This window comes from Dermacentor silvarum, chromosome 11 (genome assembly GCF_013339745.2).
Source record: "Dermacentor silvarum isolate Dsil-2018 chromosome 11, BIME_Dsil_1.4, whole genome shotgun sequence".
NCBI classification, from domain to species: Eukaryota; Metazoa; Arthropoda; class Arachnida; order Ixodida; family Ixodidae; genus Dermacentor; species Dermacentor silvarum.
Window position 1 is genome coordinate 109,895,546 of NC_051164.1, and position 19,135 is coordinate 109,914,680.

General features: G+C 43.6%; 1 protein-coding gene across 2 annotated transcripts in view; it reads right to left on the bottom strand.

Moving 5' to 3' along the window:
• Positions 1–19,135, bottom strand: part of LOC119433809 (mitogen-activated protein kinase kinase kinase 1-like) — a 117,784-nt gene that overhangs the window by 6,518 nt on the left and 92,131 nt on the right. For both annotated transcript variants that reach the window (XM_037701067.2, XM_049658613.1), the window contains exons 10-21: positions 18,706–18,849; positions 18,491–18,615; positions 16,765–16,856; positions 14,580–14,785; positions 11,525–11,758; positions 10,560–10,775; positions 9,751–10,129; positions 8,207–8,316; positions 6,927–7,263; positions 5,510–5,641; positions 4,566–4,708; positions 3,242–3,373 (exon numbers count right to left, since the gene is read on the bottom strand). In XM_037701067.2, the coding sequence (XP_037556995.1) occupies positions 3,242–3,373; positions 4,566–4,708; positions 5,510–5,641; positions 6,927–7,263; positions 8,207–8,316; positions 9,751–10,129; positions 10,560–10,775; positions 11,525–11,758; positions 14,580–14,785; positions 16,765–16,856; positions 18,491–18,615; positions 18,706–18,849 (2,250 nt within the window). The remainder of the gene's footprint in view (positions 1–3,241; positions 3,374–4,565; positions 4,709–5,509; positions 5,642–6,926; positions 7,264–8,206; positions 8,317–9,750; positions 10,130–10,559; positions 10,776–11,524; positions 11,759–14,579; positions 14,786–16,764; positions 16,857–18,490; positions 18,616–18,705; positions 18,850–19,135) is intronic.

The window sequence follows — 19,135 nt, forward strand, 5'->3', positions numbered from 1 at the left end:
TCAGCACAACTTTGGCTCGTACATAGTTCAGGAATTACACTATATTTATTGATTGGATACATAGTAGTGTGGAATTGCATTCATAAGTGTTCCTCCTTATACTTTCTTTTTCTGTCTTTTACTTCCCTTGATACTACAAATGGGCACGTAGAAAATTCAGGCAGATCTCGTCTACAATGACAAGTATGCGCATAGTACCTTTTTTAGCCGAAAATGAATTGGGAGAAATTTTGGGAGAAAACGACTTTTATTCACTTAAGAGCATCACGAATAAAGTTGGGCTCACATTTTCAGACTGCACTACCTTTGGGATCGGCCCCCATTTTTATAATGTACTATCTTCAAAATCGGCCTGCACTTTTAGACTGCACTTTCTATCTTTCGAATTAGCCCACAAAAACGGTTAGATAAGTGGTAGGAAAAGAGATCTGACAATTCCAGGAATGTTATTTGCATCAAAAAACTGAGAATAGGCCGCCATTTTCAGGCTGCACTATCGTCAGGGTCGGCCCATGAAAATGGTTAGATAACCAGACAGAAAACTGGTCTGACAATGCTAAAGACGCTATTTGCATAAAATGCGTTTATATAAATGCATTTTAATCTGAATAGCATCTTTGGCATTGTCATTGAATAGCATCTTTGACATAAAGGGCCTTCATAGCAAAACCTCAGTGCCAACGTTTAAAGCAGTAGGTGTTTTCCCTGCTAGACTATTTGTGACTTCTATATGGATAGTTGCCATGGATTATCGCTATGATTACCTAGTTGCAGGCAACATTATGTTCAGCTTGAAGCATGGCAGAGAAACAGCTTTTGCTGTTAATGGTGGCATTGAGGTTCCACTTCTGTAGCTCTTATACATACATATATATATATATATATATATATATATATATATATATATATATATATATATTATATATTTTTTCCCCCCAAAATTGCTTTAAAACAATGTATGCACATGATAGAGCTATAGTGCCTTTCTGACTCAGTGTTAGCTTGTAGTCACCCAATAGTGCCCGTTTGTGATTACTTTCACTACAGTGCAGTGGCGTAGCCAGAAATTTTGTTCGGGGGGGCTCACGTTGCAGCGCGGCCTCCTCCTTATAGCATTTGTCGAGGGATCAAATACATGCCTAATAACTACATTGCCATTGCCATTGTACATATATTAGATGCTGCAAACGAATTATTGAACGCTACGCACTATCAAGTAAAATGTGTATTTTTTCATTAAAAGATATATTTGTCCCAAAAATTGTGGCAGAAATAACTGATATCAATGCTTCCACTTTTTTTTGTCTATTTAATAAGTAAAAAAAATATCACATGAACTTTAGAACTATATCAGTTCGAAACAAGCAAAGCAGTGCATGCAGCTGATATGAAAAACGTAAAGGCCATGAAATGAACAAGTTGAGGACAAATATTTTGATGAATCTTTGTCAATCAAGAACCTTGTTTACATTTTTGTACATATGCAACGGCCAGGGAAAAACTTCAATGACGCTGTCCTTTGTTGCAATATGTTTCGCAGGAGCAGCTGTTACTGGTCGTGTATTGTAATTACACCGAGATTATAGTCGCAACAGTGAGTACATATAAAAAGCAGGAGTTCTGCAAAATATACATTAGAAATGCAAAGATAGAATGGAATATACAAATGCGAAGATACAACTTGATAAAGGGCAAAAAAGTGTCGCTGGAAACAAGGATCACTGCTTGTATACACAAAACCTCGCAACAAGATATTTAAATATACATATAAGTCTCCAATAAATCTATGTATTTAAGCAAACGTCAGTGTATAAAATCCGTCAAACAAGACAAATAAACATGTGCAGTCACAGAGAGTAAACTTTATGCATTGAAAGGCAGACGATCCAGGCAAGAACAAAACTGTGATCGCAGAAATCGTGATATGTAATTGGGTCATGCGGCGGTCGCGACAGCACCATATGGGTAGAATAATAGAGGAATTATGCAGGAATCAGAACGAAAATGTGTACCTTAACTGCCTGCAGAGCGGCAACAAATATTCTGCACCCAAAATTAAAGGAGGGTATTGCTTCAGTTAAAAAAATAAGTAAAAGCAGGTAGCTAAAAAGGAAGGAAAAGGTCAAACAAAAGCCACAGATGATGCGGCAAGTTGAACTACCCAATATGAGTGTGTTTGCTGGGAAACGCCGCGTGGGCCGGGCTTTCAATGAGCAAGGTTGGTTAAAATTGGTTATTGATGTCCTCGTAATTTTCGTATTCACATGATAATTTTGGTCATGATGCTAACTGTTACAATAAATGGCAAAAATTTCTGCGGTTTTAAAAGCTAATGAACAGTCATACGTTTTCATAATAATGAGTTTATGGACCTGAAGGAACAGAACTTTTTACTTGCATTGATTTTTGCTGCTTCGCTATCTAAAGGACAAACTTCACTCGGCGGGGAAGTTTAGCGAAGCGGTCAATGACTTTGGACACGTTGATGGGTGTATGGAAGCGCCAGCCTAACCATGCGTTCCTCAGACATTGTAGAGCGCAAGTAGTTTTTTAGTAATCTCATGTTAAAAAATATTCTCTCTGCACTGGCAGTGGTCACTGGAAGGGTGACTAGAATCTGCAGCAGTTTGTACATATTTACATAGAACCTGCAGTCGCAATGAGAGAGGGCATCTATTCCAGTGCTAAAACCTAAAAACACTCCTTCAATGTCGTTGGCATCCTTGTTTAGGTACCTTGCACAAACAGTAAGCTGTTCGATTCCAGCAATATCCGTCGTTTCATCGGCAAGTATGGAGAAGCAGCCTGCAGTGTTTACTTTTGCATCTAGGCTTTCTTTGATAATTTCAGCAGAAATTTCTGTAATTTGGGTTTGTACATCTGGGCTTAAATACGAGGCATTAATGGGGCAACATTCCAAATGGTTCTTCAGATGTTCGGGCAGCTGGCCCCATCAGCTGCCCGCCCCCCTGGCTATGCCCCTGCTACAGTGATTATGTCTACAATATCAAACATGGAGCCCAGCTTTGAGGTTAAAAAGTGAATGATTGCACTAGAACTGTTTTACAATAATTATAGCTTTATGGCTGTTACGAGTGTCGGAGAAACATTTAGACAACGTTTATGTGTTACTCGAACTATGGAGGTCGTGCAAGGCAACCATAGTTTAGTGGCGCCACCTATGGATGCGTGGACACATCAACAGCTGCTGCTGCAAGAGTTTGCCGGAGTGAGATCTTACCCGGTAGATGAGCGCCAGGTGATTTAGTGTGTTGCAGTTGTCCCAAGGGTGCGCGTTGGTGGCCATTTCAATCAGGACGCAGCCCACGCTCCAGATGTCACATGACCGGCCATAGTTCTCCCCTCGTAGCACCTGCGCCAATCAGCCCCATTGTTATTGGGAATTTCCGAACTGATGCTTACAAATGTGACCTCTAGTTTTGTTTCTTTTACTTAATAATGAACATTCTGAAGGTACAATCAAACAAGAAAATGCCACCCAAGGTAGACTAGTAGAATATGTTTCTGAAGTACTAGATAAGCTGATGAGCTGAATTTGGAGAGAGCAGAGGACCGATACACTAGAAAACATTGTAAGAAGCAGAAGATTGGCGGCAGGACCGTTCTTTCTCAACACGGTGACGTCTCATTTGAACTGAACCTAGCTGACGCCAGGACCAGACATTCGATTTTCGATAACTCTCTTTCGATCTGGTGTTCAAATTTGTTTCTTGTACATGAGCTGTTTTTCATTACTTTTACTTGTGACCTATTCTTAAACTAGCAGAACAACTTGACATCTTTTCTTTATAATAACTTCCCCAAAGTGGAACAGTGAACTGAAACTGGTTCATTGCTGCAGTAATATTTCAGTTATTCTTATGCATCAGTGTACTGAATAAAAAAATCCACCGGTCGAGGCTAAAGTGCACCTGGAACAGTATTCATGGTACGAAGACAACCTCTCTGCACTTGATACAGTTTTATAATACTGCACATTACAGGGTTACAGCAGTAAGAAATAAACGATGAGAGATACTGAAAAGTTACATGGAAGAAAAAGAGCAAAACTAACATCCTGTACGAGTGCAATTTTACAATTTAGGTAACTTCCAACTTTCAAACCAAGCTTTCTTTAGTTGTGATAGCCAACCAAAACTTAACACCTTACAAGAAAAACTACATGAAAAGTTTGCAGTCACTTTAGCATCCGTTAAAGAGGATGAAGGCTCGCAACACATTTATTGAATTACTTTGACATTCTCATTCGAATGCGTTGTTACTTCCATCAAAGGTCAAGGGTTCAAATCCCACTAAAGGTCGTGGGTTCGACTCCACAGGGAATTGATTTCGTTTCAGGTGCATATGAGAAATCCCATTGCCCTTAAGTTGACACGACAACTTCACAATGTCAATTGGAATGCAATTTGGAGTTATGGCTGGTTCACCCATGTTTTGTGCCATAATGCCGGACATCCGATTTTTCGACTCACGAGCCATCTAAGGCTTTCGCCTTACTAAACATCATCTCGTAAAGCTGACTCAAAACAGCAGATCTCGCTTACTTCAGGAGCCATGAAGGCAATGGTACCCAGCAGTTGACCCTGAAACTCCCCTGCCAGGGTGGCCTTGCTCTGAAGACGGCTTGCCGAGCCAAAGTCGGCAATCTTCAGGTGCTGTCCCGTGCTGTCTACAAGAAGGTTGGCACCTGAAACAAATTTTTGTTTGCTTCCGTTAGGGTTTTTGCTTGCTTCCGTTAGGTATAAAAGCATTTAAAAATATGCCTCGCTCACCCACGTCTAAAGATGCACAGCACCTGGTGTGTGTGTGCAAGTATTTAGGCCATATTTGCACTTACTACCAAGGCAAAAACCTTTACTTTAGAGTAACAAAAGGAACAGCACTTTTATCAGGACAAAACAACATGAAATCACGAGTTCTCATGTTTGTCGTCTGGTTTTTGTTCTGCCCAGTCAAAAAAAAAAAAGAAAGCAAACCATCGTAGGTTTCAACTGGTTAGTGTTCCAAAACGCAATTGACATGAATTGGTTCCAATTGTTTTCAATTGATTTGGAATGTAGCAACCAGTTAAACTCAATAAGACTATTTTGAGAAGATGTCGTAAGTTCTGTTTTTCTTATCACCTGAGTATCCTGCAACCAAACCAAATTGTCCTTCTGTTGCACACATTGAGGTGAGGATCTATCAAGGCTTCATTAAGCAGCAGCTAGGAGACCAAGAGTGGTGCCCGTAAAGTGCGCTAGTAGTAATTAGTAGTACTTTAGTGGTAGAGTGACACCAAAGGCTAAGACGTGCCAAATGCTAGGCACAATGATTGTTTGAAGTAATGGTTTATCGTATATTCCAAAGACATTATGGCAAGTGCCATGTGACCTTTAGCCTACTTTGCACAAAGCATGGTGTGCAGCCACAGTCATCAAACAGGTGCAATGACGCGCTGAACCTGATATAGGTCATACGCATCATCTTCCTTGGAACGCATACTCACCTTTGAGATCCCTGTGCAGAATGTGGTTCTCGTGCAGGTACGCCAAGCCACTGAGTGCCTGGTACGTGTAGCGCAGGATTGTCACCTCCGGAAATGGCCCGTACCGCTCCAGCAAGGAGGCCACTGAGCCACCTGGCACAAACAGACGCACCAAATAGACCCAATGAAAAAAAAAAAAGTGTAACACCAGCCCATGTAAGTACTAAATGGCAGCTTTTTCTACTCCAATAATCCCCCCCCCCCCCCCGGCGAAAAAAAAGAAAGAAAGAAACACCGAATATTGAATATCACCATTTTATTACAAAATTTAACGTTTACAAATGTTGGGCAAGAAATTATGGTGCTGCACATGCACGGGAGTCTTCTAGCATCGCTTCACAAAAATGTAGTAAGCTGTCGGTAACTTAGGTACATAGAAATCAAGGTTTACAGAACGGTCTACTCTTATTAAAGGGTACACCAAATGCCGGTGCTTATTACAGCTCAGTTATAGTATATGTAGGTCTGGAAAATATTTTTTTTTTATCAGTAGAATTTCTCTTGAATAGAATCAAGTGATTTCTTTGCTCTGAAATAATGAATTCGTGGCGTTCTGTTGCACTGAATACCGATGAGGTTCCCAGTTTAATAGCGGACCTGTGTTCCGCGTCAATTCTTTATTTATATTGCATAGAAATTTTTGCTTTCCAGAACTGTTGACTGATGGACCAGTTGGTGCATCATATAGTGTTCTTGAGGGGAATAAGGGTGGGAAGAAACGAGATGGACAGGACAGACGACAGTTTTTTTTCAGAAGACAGAAGGGCTATCCCTACATCTGTGTGACAGACGAATAGACTGCGCATACCGTGACTCGATCACCGCTCCACGCTGGTGCCTACACTAAAGAGCAGGCACCATCCGCGCCGTTTTATTGTCAGGTTCGCCGTGCTAAGTATGGAAGGTCACGGCAAGTTTGCGTGACCCCGCCCCCCTCTCTCTATCTCATCCGCCGTCCGGGCAAATGCAAAGCTAGTCTTGTGATAGTCACCTAACTAAACTGGTACTGCATGAAATATTTCTCAAAGTACTTGTACTGTTGAACCAAAGCCAAACAGCCAACCACTACAACACAGCCTATGAAGACAGATCGAGTGCCGACCTTTTGTGACCCATGAGGCAAGACAGCACCCACAAAGTGTGTGGGGGGGGGGGGGGGGGGAAGAAAGCTTCATTTTAAATCATTTGGGCGTAGCCAACAAAAGTGATGCTTCATAAGCACATCCAAGCTTTCATCACGTACAAGCAGTGCAAAAGATGCGGACAAGAACTGGAAGACAGTTGGCCTCGGAAACTTACATTTGTTCATTGCCCCCACGAAAGCCGCCACATGAAGTGTCACTAGTATTCTGGATGCACACATGGAGGGCACACTCACCAGCCATCCACTCGAGGAAGACATTGTACTGGTCCTTGTGCTTGGTAGCGCCGAGCAGGGGCAGCACGTGCGGGTGTTCTAGGCGTGCCATCATCTGGATCTCATTCCAGATGTTGCCCATGATCTCGGCCGTCTCCTTGTCGTCGCGCTGGCACGACCGGCAGAAGGGCAGCTGCTTAACAGCCATCAGGGTGCCCGTGCTGCGGTCCATCGCCTGGTAGCACGAGCTGAACGCCCCGGCACCGAGCATCGGGCCTCGCAGCCAGTGTTGGCCCTCCACGTAGCTCGAGCCTTTCGCCCCCTCCTTGCTTGCCCCGAACGAGATGGGAAGCCCCGGCTGAGGAAGGAAAAAAAAAAAAAAAAAAAAAAAAACAGAGAGCCCTTGCTTAGTGCAAGTGAAGCGCAAGAAACAGGGACAGACAGAGGGTACAACACAAGCTGTTGTCTAATTTCATGTAAGCAAAAGTCTTCAAACTGATTTTGTGATTACCTAGCGGTGGAAAGCAGACCATGTACTGGGGACAAAAATGCAAGCAAAAGTTCTACTGTCAACTGATTTATTTTGTAAGAGTGTTTTATAGGATGAAGTGCGAATGAGTGTGCCTAAGAGTCCATAATAAGTGCAACATCTAAACAATGGGCAATTTTTTGTAGTAAAACATAGGCTATAATATAATATTTTTATGACAAAAATAAGCTGTTGTGTTGCTTCCAATTTAAAAATACAAAGATATCTATACGGACACCTATAAATAAATGAAAGATCTTAGTGTAATATTTACTAGTATGTTTCTGTGTGTACTTTATCGTGTTTTTAGTTTTCATCTTAATTTAACTATTTGGTATTGACTGTTTTGATGTTGCACACTATTGTGTTGTGCGAATAATGCTTTGGTTATCTTGATGCATTTTTCAGTTTTTTTTTTTTAATACTGCTTGTTTAAGCTAATGTAACCATAATTACCCCCTTTAAACAATGTCTGACGTAGCTGGCGTAGATGTCAGCTACAGTGGACTCTGTCCAAGTTTTTACTGACTTAAGATTGTATGTTTTCCCAGTGCGTAGGTTTTTTTCTCGCATTCTTTTTTTTTCTTTTTTGCAAATACTGTGAATGAGGTTCTACTGTGGAGTGGGAGCTTCATTCACATGATGCAGAAACAATTGCCAAATGCAGAAAGAAAAGCCCTAACGTGGAATATTGTTTGTGACCGGCAACAAACAAGACAGCCTGATGAAGTTGCGATTCCATCAATTGAGGAGCGCACAGTACAAAACTTACCGCAGATTTGAATATGATAAATTCGTTGTCTTGGGTGTCGTCTTCAGTGGCCGATTCCGCAGAGTGTGCCGTGTTGCTGTCACAGCCCCTCATTGATACTATGGGTGGTCCTATGTTAGAAATGGAAGAGAAAAAAAAAAAAAGAGGGAAATAAATTATTATTAAACAAGCACAGATGAAATTTCATCACTGCACTTTCTTTTGCATGATTGAATAATGATAGATTAAAATGGGTTCTTATAACACAGTGATTGATGTCACTGCAATTTGCCAGATCCTGTCTAGTCTTGAATCAGTGTGAAAATTTGATACCTTGGAGAATTACAACCCTGACCTGCTAGCAACTGATTTCACCATCATTGAGTGTGTAGAACAAATGCACGAACTTGAAAGAAGGATCGAGGGAAAATAATAACTCTTGAAGCCAAGTAAGGTTCTAAAAGCACAACCGCTTTTATTTTTGAGTTTGAACTGGAGTGAAACCTCGTTACAATGAACAGCACATTAACGAACTTTTTAGAAATCTCCTGCTGACTACTTATAGTTTCAATGTAAAACTATTTCAGTATTACAAACTTCAGAATACCGAACTTTTCTGAATAACAGTCGTTATTCACTTTCCGTGTCATGTTAGCAATGCCTCAGTGCTATGAATTAATATTCCGAACTTTGGAATTCTTAGATTTCCGTGTATCCTTCACGGCAGCCGGAACAGTTGGCTAGCAGACGACAAGGCACAGAAAGCGGACACCACGGCGCATGGGTTCGGAAAACCCGAGAATGCACTGAATGAGAAGAACGTGATCTTTTTTCTATTGCATCGTGGCCATACCAGCCATGTGCGCAGACCTAGCTTGCGCTTTGGAGTAGTTCAGGTGTTTACCTCGAGCAAGACAATTGTGGTGTCCATAGCAAGGAATGTGCAAAAACAAACAAAAACTTAGCGCTTAAGAGGCAACACGGAGCTTCTTCTCTGTCAGTGGTTTTCTAGGCGACAGCATCTCATTTGCACGTGCTGCTATTACTGTACAGTGCTTAGGTGGCGCATGGCAGCGGAATCTATACAACAGCGTGGAACAAGAGTCAACAGCAACGTTTTCATGGATAGCTCATATGATGACAACTGATGAACTGATGGGTTGTTGAACGGAAAGGTTAATTTTGGGGCTTACACTATAACGGCCTTTCAGAATAATGCAAAATTTGCCGCGGTCCCCTGAAGTTCGTTATATCAAGATTTCACTGCACTTGAGGTGAAATGCGAGAAGGAAGAAAAGACACGCTGCCAATAGGTGCTGAACCCTAAACCTCCGCGTGCCACAGGCTATGAAGAACACTTGACACTTTCCACGCACAATTGATGGGACCACATCAGAAATTAAGCATGACGACTAAATATCACTATCATTGAGCTTTTTAAAAAGCCCTGGGCCCAAAATTCTTAGTGAGTGCTGATGAATAAATGACTTGCATCCGTTATATTGATGTCCACATATGTAAATAACTAGGTTCAATAACAAATTGTGCGTGCACATGAGGCTCACCTTGGGTGATGACCGCCCCCTTCTTTGACGAGGCTCTGGCTGCTGGCAGCGCAGCAATTTCTCGGCTGAATGACACTGGCGAGGTGACTGCGCTTCCAGGTGTCGTCTGCGCCGAGGACAACTGGCCCTGCCCGAGGGACGTCAGCGAACAGGCCAATCGGCGGAGGGGAAGGAAGTTGGGTCTGCTCCGTGGGGCACGTTGGGGTGGCACAGCAGGACCTGTGGTTGCCTCGGTCGTGACAACAACCTTGTTCTCCGAGGAAGATGTCGCGGAAGACCAGGACGACCGACCAGACGAGTGCTGGCTGTCAGCAAGCTTCTTCTCTGGCACGGGTGCGTTGCATTTCTCTTCCGGCAAGGGCTTGTCAGTGGTCTTGGTCTGCGCAAAATGTGATCAACCATCCTGCATGATCAAATAATAAGCCTAGCAAGGCATCAAACTTTGTTATTTGCTAGTCGGAAGCCTGTCCAGCAATCTGTTCTGTTGAGTGGTACTGAGAAAATCCTCATTATCGGCAAAATATACAATCAGACTACAGCTGAGTCGCAGGCTAGTAGTAGTGGTAGTAGGGAGATTCTTGTTGGAAAAATAAAGCTTAGGAAGGAGAGGGGATGTCTGATGCTTGTATTGTCTCCCTAGTGCGAGGATATGTTTTTCAGCATGATGGAATTATTCTTACTTTGTTACGAACAAGTAGTTTTACCAATAAGGAAGGTGCAGCTTGGATTGAAATGCGTGTGTAATGCTGTGCTCTTATCACTATAGACTCTTCCGGCTAACCGGAGCAATCTATGGCCCTGCCATGTACCTCACTGCTGGACATTGGTGCATCCACTTGTACCAGTTGGCCAAACAGGGCAGGGTCGATGGTGGGGGGTGGCAGCTGGAAGGCGGCGGCGGAACGCGACGGGCTGTTGGCCACTGATGCTGGTCTCTGGCCGTTACAGCATTCTTCTTCCTCGTCATCCTTGCCTGCCCAGTTCTTCTTGGTGTGGAGCAGCTGTTCGCGGACAAGGTGCTCCTCCTGCGATTCACCATCATCATCGATTATGATTATCAGCCTGATAAAAAGTCCACTAAGGAATTGAGGCACCTCCCCGAGATCTCCAATAGCCCTCTAGCTGCATCAGCAAAACTCTCCTCATAACTGCAACGTTCCTCATCGCTCCACTTAATCTACAGCCCTTGACTGCTGTCTCTCTCTTCCCTCGATACCCATTCTGTTACTTTAATAGGTTACCGGTTGCCTGTTCCATGCATTTACATGACCTGCCCAGCTGTAAGTGTTTCTCTTAACATCAATTTTAATATCAGCTACTTGAATTTGATCACTTATCCAAACTGCCGTCATTCTATCTCTTAACAACATACCCGTGTTCTTTCTTTCTATATTTGCTTGCAGCATGCTTATGTTTTATTTATTGTAGACATGTAAACATATGTTTTGTGCACCTGAATAAAGAAGGAAAGGGAAAAATCAGGAGAACATTACCCATGAAGTTTTTCACAATATCCAAAAGGCCTTCTGTCACCACAAGCCTACTAAAAAGCAAAATTTCCCTTTTGTCGTGTTTTCTAGCAGGTTTGATGCATTGCACAGAACCTCATGAGGATCTTTCTCATTTTTCGGTTTCTTTCTTCATTTAGGTGCACAAAACAAAATTTTTGTATTTCAAGAACACGGTTTGAACCAGGATCAATTAAACCTCATCTGATCTACTGTAGCTTGCGACAATCGGAGAAAACACGTGGAACGGTGGCTCATCAACACACCTGCTGCCTCTCGACGGACGGCGAGCGGGTGGCACACAGGAAGAGACGGCTTCTGCGGGCCTCCTGCAGCGCTGCACCCACGAGTCGCACCAGCTGGGCACGCTGCGGTCCCTGGAGTGCTGAGACACCGTTCCAGATGCGGGCCACAGACGTGGGGCAGCGGCCGCACAGACGAGCCAGGCCTACCAGCAGGTGACGCCCCTGGCGAACCACGGTCACGTGACTGTGCCCCACCTATAGTACAGTAAAATCTCGTTAATACGCAGGTAGGTGGGGAATGTGGATCAGGTACGCACTAAGCGATGTACTAATTAACCGACAATGGCAGATGAGCGGCTGTAGACTTACCGGCTAGAAAAAAACTAAGTCTTTATTCTCACTCAAACACACACGCAGACAAGTTTTATTTGCGAGCAGGCAGCAAGAAATTTGTGGTGCTTCCGTAGCGGCCTTGCAGCGACAACGGCATCTTCAAACTTGGCAAGGCCGCGAGCCAGTTTCTCCATCAGGCCCCACTTCTCTGCAAACGCCCTCATGACGGTCAACGCACTAGCCGCATCTGATACAGAAGGGCCGTCATCCAAGTCGTCGTTATATGACGACAACGTGGAAGTGCTAAAAGCTATGGGAGCAGGAAACGTGTCATGACTACCATGTCTTGACATCACTATTGGTGGCGACTGCAGTTCGAGGAAGGTCAGTGCGCCGCAATTTCACTATCTATGGTCTGGTTGCACGACATTTCGTCGATGCCACGCTAGTACACGCCAAAAAATGAAGTAAATACTACACGCTAACCTTTTGGCATACGTTAAGTGACTACAGCTTAAGCAGTTAGCCAGTACATTCAATGGCGACAGGGCAGGGTATTCATCGTGACTATATTTAAACTGGAATTACTTATTAAGTGGGTATGCATTAACACGGTTTTACTGTATAGCAGGGGTTCTCAAGCATGTTCGTTCCGGGGAACCCTGCTTAGCTCCATGAAGCGCCAAGGAACACCCCCCCCCCCCTGAATTAAAATGTCCTAATTAAACTAATGTCGAATTATACAGAGTATCAAGAAAACAATAAATTAATGCTTACTACGTCAACACGCTTTTATTTACTGAATGCATCCGCAAATCTTGTTTCTATTTTGCACAAAAGCAGTGAGGAAGCTGACATTCTTCTAATCTCATGACTGATTAAGGGCTAGCAGCGGCGAAGGCCTCGCAACATCCTTCGCAGCGCGGTCGCGGTGCACGTCTTCATCTGCAGACACGCTTTTCACTACCGCGCGCACATCCGGTTATTTTTTCGCTAGGGAGCTGGTCGCCAACAAATCGTCCTTCCATCGCGATGTAGCCGGTGCTCTTAATCTTTGACATTTTTGCACTGAGTCAAAGCGCAACTACTGCTTGCCGCAACCGCTGCTGACGAAACCGCGGCCATTATCGACACGATCATGGACGGCGACCTTGTGGTTCAGAAGGCAGGCGGCCGACGCACGCACCAAGTCAAAAGGAAACTACCATTTGCTAGAACAAGTATGGACGAATCCGCAGTCGCTATCGATGCGATCATGGATGGCGACTACGCAGTTATGAAGGCACGCAGCCGACGCGCGCACCGAGTCAAAACGAAACTACTGTTTGCCGCAACTGCTGTGGACGTAACTGTGGTGGCTATCGACGCGATCGCATATGGCGACTACGCACTTATGGAAGCACGCGGCTAGCCGCCAACGCGGTGTTAGCGGCGGCGATTAACGCAACAATAAGGGCTTTGAGGGAACAAATAAGCACAAAGCATTCCGGCGTTGCTGTCAGTCACGTATCGCGTACGACCCTAGCGATGCAGACTGCGCCTCTTCGTTTTTGGACGCTAGCGCCGTTTTTGCTCTTTCGCGGCGTGCAATTGTGGTGCTCCGCGCATTTATTTTTCTTTTATTCCTCCGACGTATACGTCAGTGCGCACGCTATCGGCACCTACGCTATCTACAAACGGGAGAAATGCGCTTGTTGGTAAGTTACGGGCTCCGAGATTCAAGTGCGGAAGCTTAGGCCGGCTGCCCGTTTTCGAAGGTTGGGTGGCTACAAACTGCTTGCGGATTTATTGCGCAGTTCACGCACTGCCGTTACACGCTGTGATGTGCTTTTTGACACTCGGGCATGGGTAATGGAAGTTCTGTGGATTGAGCACACCTCTTTTTCGCCGTTTTAGTCACTTAATTGGCGAGCACGGGACCACGGAAAATTCAGTGGCTCGCGGAACCCCGAGCAGGGGCCTGCGGAACCCCAGGGTTCTGCGGAACCCACTTTGAGAACCTATGCTGTATAGAGTTCACACAGTCAGCTTAAATTAGTTCAAACTCTTAGGAACCGCAATTTTTGTTCAACATAATTATGAATTATTAGAAGTTGGAAGTCACTGTTTTGATCATCACATAAAAACAGATTTTGCAATTTTACAGATTTTACCAGAAGATACCAAAAGCAGATTTTACCAACCAGCCAAATTAAGCACCATCAGCTTTACTTTAAACTCACTGTAGGAGAAAGCTTTCTTTCAGATACCTCCAATTACCCTTGTCCTACGGCATGGCCTCCATTTTATGACTGCAGATTTCCTAATCTCAGCACACTAGCTACACCTCTGTCATCCTCTACTGCGTGTCTCTTTCCTTGTCATTCTTTCTATTACTCTAGCAGACCACTCTACACTCTTTACTCTACACATCATGTTATCTGGCCAATTCCACTTCTTGCTCTCAATCTTCAATAGAATATCAGATTCACCCGTTTGCTCTCTAGTCCAGTCTCTATCGTCCAGTATCTTAACACTTCCCCTGTCTTTTTTCAGTTCCACAGCTTGGTGCGTAGCCCTTACTTTCTCATCAAGGTTCTTTGCTGTCCTTCAAGCTTCAGCCCCATGGAATAATGCTTTCTCTTTGGTCATGCTTATTTGTTTTTAAATGCAGAAAGTTTCATTCATGTGAACTTCTTCATTTCCAAGCTTGGGGCCAAAAGTATATATATACTCAATCGAGAAAAAGGCGCTCGAGACTCACCGCACGAACGGCTAGGTCGACAGCGACGAGCGACTCTGCGTTGACGGTCCCCGTGATGGCGATGGGTGAGGTGAGCAGGTGTGGGAACTCCTCGACTAGCCGCCCCAGCACCAACAGCTGGCTGAGGAGACCCTGCCACGATGGGGTCAGCTTTCCTTCCGACAACACAACATCCAGCAGGAAGTCAGCGCCCAGGCCATTCGGAGCTAGAATGCAAGCACAGGTAAGGCCCTTGCAAGAGGAACCAAAGGAATGTGAGGGAGTTTGAGTAAAAAGCTGGGCTTGTCGGCTTTGGCTGACATTAAACATTGTATGATTGAACTATTGATATACTCAACATGAATGTAAAAGCTATCAGATATAATAAGTAAATGTTTATGCTTTGTTTCAATGTTTTATTTAATGAATATCCTACTGCTGTAATGAAACCGAAAGCGCGCAATCTGAGAAAATATTGGTTACAGTGAAGATAATATTTGTTCGCTTGCACCTCTAAATATGTATTCTGTTAGGACGAATGTTTACCAGTAAAAGCAACTTAAAACAGCAAATTCTGGATGCATGCGTGAGCCTTGGTTTGGCTTGCCCACAGTCAGCTAGCCAACATGCCTACCCCGTGTAATCATCCAGATTGCATGGTCGCATGTTAATGACCACACAAAGGGCATGTTTGTGCTCATGTGCCATGTATCTGCATTGCAAGGTGCCAACAGGCCACCAACATTAACCAGTCAGAGACATCACACTTGTATTTCTTTAAAATACAAGTGTGATGTCTAATAAACATAACACATAAACCTGATAGCGAAATTGCTTTTCACTGATAACAGCAGGTACATTTATAATAAATATCTGATATAATGAAGGTATATCCATATCAGACATTGCTGCCTTAGAACAAGGTTCGAGTCTACTAGCGGAACAAGACATGGGCGGTTGGAAGTCTATTGCATGTCCTGTTGTCCTCCATTCACTAGTCTGTCTCTTTTTGCTAATACGGCGCTTAGAGAGGGAGTCAGTAAACACAACCTGCTTAAATTTAATCAAATCATTGTTATTGTGCTGTTCAGTTCCCTAATCCCCATCAAATGCTCGTACTTGCTTCACATGTGTACTGCAGTGCTTTGACCCAATAATCACAATTTGGCAGTGTTTCTTGCTGCTAGAGCAATAATGAGAGGCAAGAGCACAGCATTGAATTGGCTTGACATTTTGACTGCTTGCACTTTGCGCTTGCATACTGCGATGGCGCTGCAGCAACTTGTATCTCCATTGTTTTGACACGCAGTCCGTAATGTATTAAAATAGTTGTGATGGCATACTTCGTAGTGTACAAGAATATTAGGGACTTGCTCTGCACAATGCTAAAGCAAACTCTGTTACCATTTTTAGATGTCTCTACTAGTGCCTTGACATGCAGTCAACGACTGATTTTTCAAACATGCCCAATTCAGATGCTTTCGTGACGCCACCACATACCCAATAGAGCCAATGTATAAGGACGTCTAAAATTTAGAACATTGAAACCTTTCGTTGTCAACTTTTCCAGACTTCTTGCTGCAACCAAAGTGGCATTAATCGAAGCCACCACCGCCACCATTTTGATTATCTCGCAACCTCGAACCAGCGCTATCGCACGCCAATCCATTGGCGGCCGTGCCACCATGGCAACACCAGGCCTAGCAGCTTCGACGTTCACTACAACGCTTCCTGCTGTTTAGTGCCATGTTTTTCATTGAAAGAATCTGCTGCTGTCAGCAACGGCGACGAATGTGGCTTTGACATCTTCGATGATGGCTCCAAAAGTCAGTCACGCTGCACTACAGCCGTGTTACGCGGTCGAGCATACCAAAAGTGGAAAGCAACCACTGTCACGGGACAGAGTATGTCTTCCTCTATACATGCGTGCATCCACCATCTCCTGTCACATACAAGCACTGATACGCCTGACAAGTATACTGACAAGCCTTAAGAGCTATTTCGGAAGTGCATGTGGTAATTTTGAGCCCTTGGGGGCAGTAAAAGGCAGGCATTCATTTTTTCGAACTGCCCGATTTTTTGGACGTTGACTGTAGCATAATCATGTCATAACACATCTGCCACTTAGGTGCAAGCATAGGCGACGACAATGAATGTGTGCTCTAGTGAAAGCTGTCTCAGATGAGAAATGAATATGGAAGCTCACCTGGGTATTGTGTGAGGCTCCCAACAGACAGTGCTCCTGCCTGTCCGCGTGCTAGCTCTGCAAGGGTTGCCAGGCTCAGCTGACGGCTTCTCCTGAAAGCACACAATGCCACTTCAAGAAAACACACACACAAAAGAAGAACATTATAACCACATTTGCTTGAAAGACATATTCAGCATGAATGTGGACTACACGAGTTCTGAAATAAGTTTTCTTATGATACAATAGCTATGATTGTGCTTATGCCTGTTATTACATACCAAAATCACTTATCCCCGAAAACACATTTTATGTATAGGTTGTGCGGCTGCAAGAAACCTTGCATTGGCATGACACACAGGAAGAGTGCAAAACAGCATATATGTTACTAAGTTTTTAGTGATATCCCTCATTGACCCTAAATTGTAGGCATTACTTCAGTAGAGAATAAATGGGAAATACTGACCATACTTGACTAAGCATTGAAATTGAAAATTAAGGTATAAAAGCCACATATATGACCTCACAGTATGCACGTGATAACCATAATTTATATATTTTAACAATGAATACAGCAGGTAACTTTTATCCTCTGGCAAATGTGACCAGCTATCGCAACTGCATACATTGCCACTTCCCAAATTACACTCCATGTGGCAAAAACCCATCAGTTAAACCGCACCTAAGCCTGGCACTATATCAGTTAGCTAGACCATTTCGTGACAACAGACATGCAAGCTTTATTTACAGGACCAAAAGGGAGTCCAGGGAATGAAATTTTCACCCGCCAACAGGTTTACAATGAGGTATGATGACAATGCAGTGCATGATTAGGCCTCTCCAGTTGGAAAAATTATGATTCAGAAATGGCATTGCACTTTAGGTAACACACAATACACACTTACTTACCGTATAGACTTGTGTCAGGGCCGCACCCCCAACTAGGCAGCCCAAAATTTGGAAAAAAAAAAAAAAGTTTCCAAGGGAGAAACAATTGCGTTCGGTGCCCCGATGCTGCGTGTGTGTTAACGAATTTCGGCATACTTCAGCATACCGCTACTAGATGCCATCTATTAGCAGCATGCAGTATCTAGCGCCATCTAGTAGCGGCCCTTAGATGGGTCCGAACCAAATGGTTTGACCTCGTGTAAGGGCTGCACCTTGTCAAAATTGTGGAAAAAAAGTGCAGCTCTTACACGAATCTATACGGTATACATCTAAAAAAAAAAAAAGTGCCGAGAGGTGTTTGCAACAATCGCAATGACTTCATAAAAAGCAAAACAAAAGATTAATTGCTCAATAAAAGCTTGTGTGAGTCACAAGCCAAACCGTGTTTAACATTTTATTGTGTGAACCATTTTTTCTGAAGGAACAGAATTGAATTAGTTTCTTTATTAGCTTTATTTAGTTGTACATATTACGTTTTTAATTCCCCATTTGTGCTATTGCAGTCTTGCCTAATCACTGTATTACTTAGTTGTGTTTTTACATTCATGTCTTCAGTTGCAGCTGATTCTCTAGTTCGGTTGTGTTCTTGTTTAATCAATGTTACAGCTTGTTCCTATTATTTTCTTCTTTTTTTTTTAAAGTTCTGTATACCCACACACATTCAACGTTTCATTACGCATCTATGCATTGTACCCCTTCATGTGATACTCCAACATTAAAACCTGCGAGGTATTAGGAATAGGTAAATAAATTAATTAATTGCATATAAAAGTACTTGTATAAGGTGAAAAGGGCTCACTTGTTCCCGCCGTGAGCACACTTTATGAGCACAGCTCGCACTATGTCCCGCACACGATTCTGCAGGCTGTGCAGGTCTTCCAAGATGGCGCATGGACTGTGCACCAGCATGGACTTGAAGCAACGCTGTTGGCAGACAAAGAAGAATCATTTGAAGATATTCGAACATCCCTAGAAAAAAATGTGACACAGTGAGGAACATGGAATCCTACTCACCAGAGCAGTGACATACACACGGTAGACAGGGTCGGCAATAGCATGTGAGATCACTCGGCAGCAGGCAGCCTGCACGGCTTCTATTCCTCCCCATGGCTCCAGGCACATGGGCTTCGACGTGGCCAGTCGGAGGGCATGGGTCACCTGTGGAGATGTGTGTCATTGGCCTCATAGACTCATCTTGGCATATTGATGTATGTACAGTTATGGTATACATGCTAACAACCCAACTCAAATCCAACACAAAACAGGAAAAGTCTGGCTGATGTAGGTAAAATAGTGGGACCCCTGGTGTATTCATCGGGAGCAGTGAATCATGTAATGAACTGTAGATCAGCCACACTTACATTACGCTTTCCCCAGTTACAATTTCACTATGCTTTTTGTTCACATCTGAAACCTTCGCTCCCTTCAGGCATACAGCTAGCTT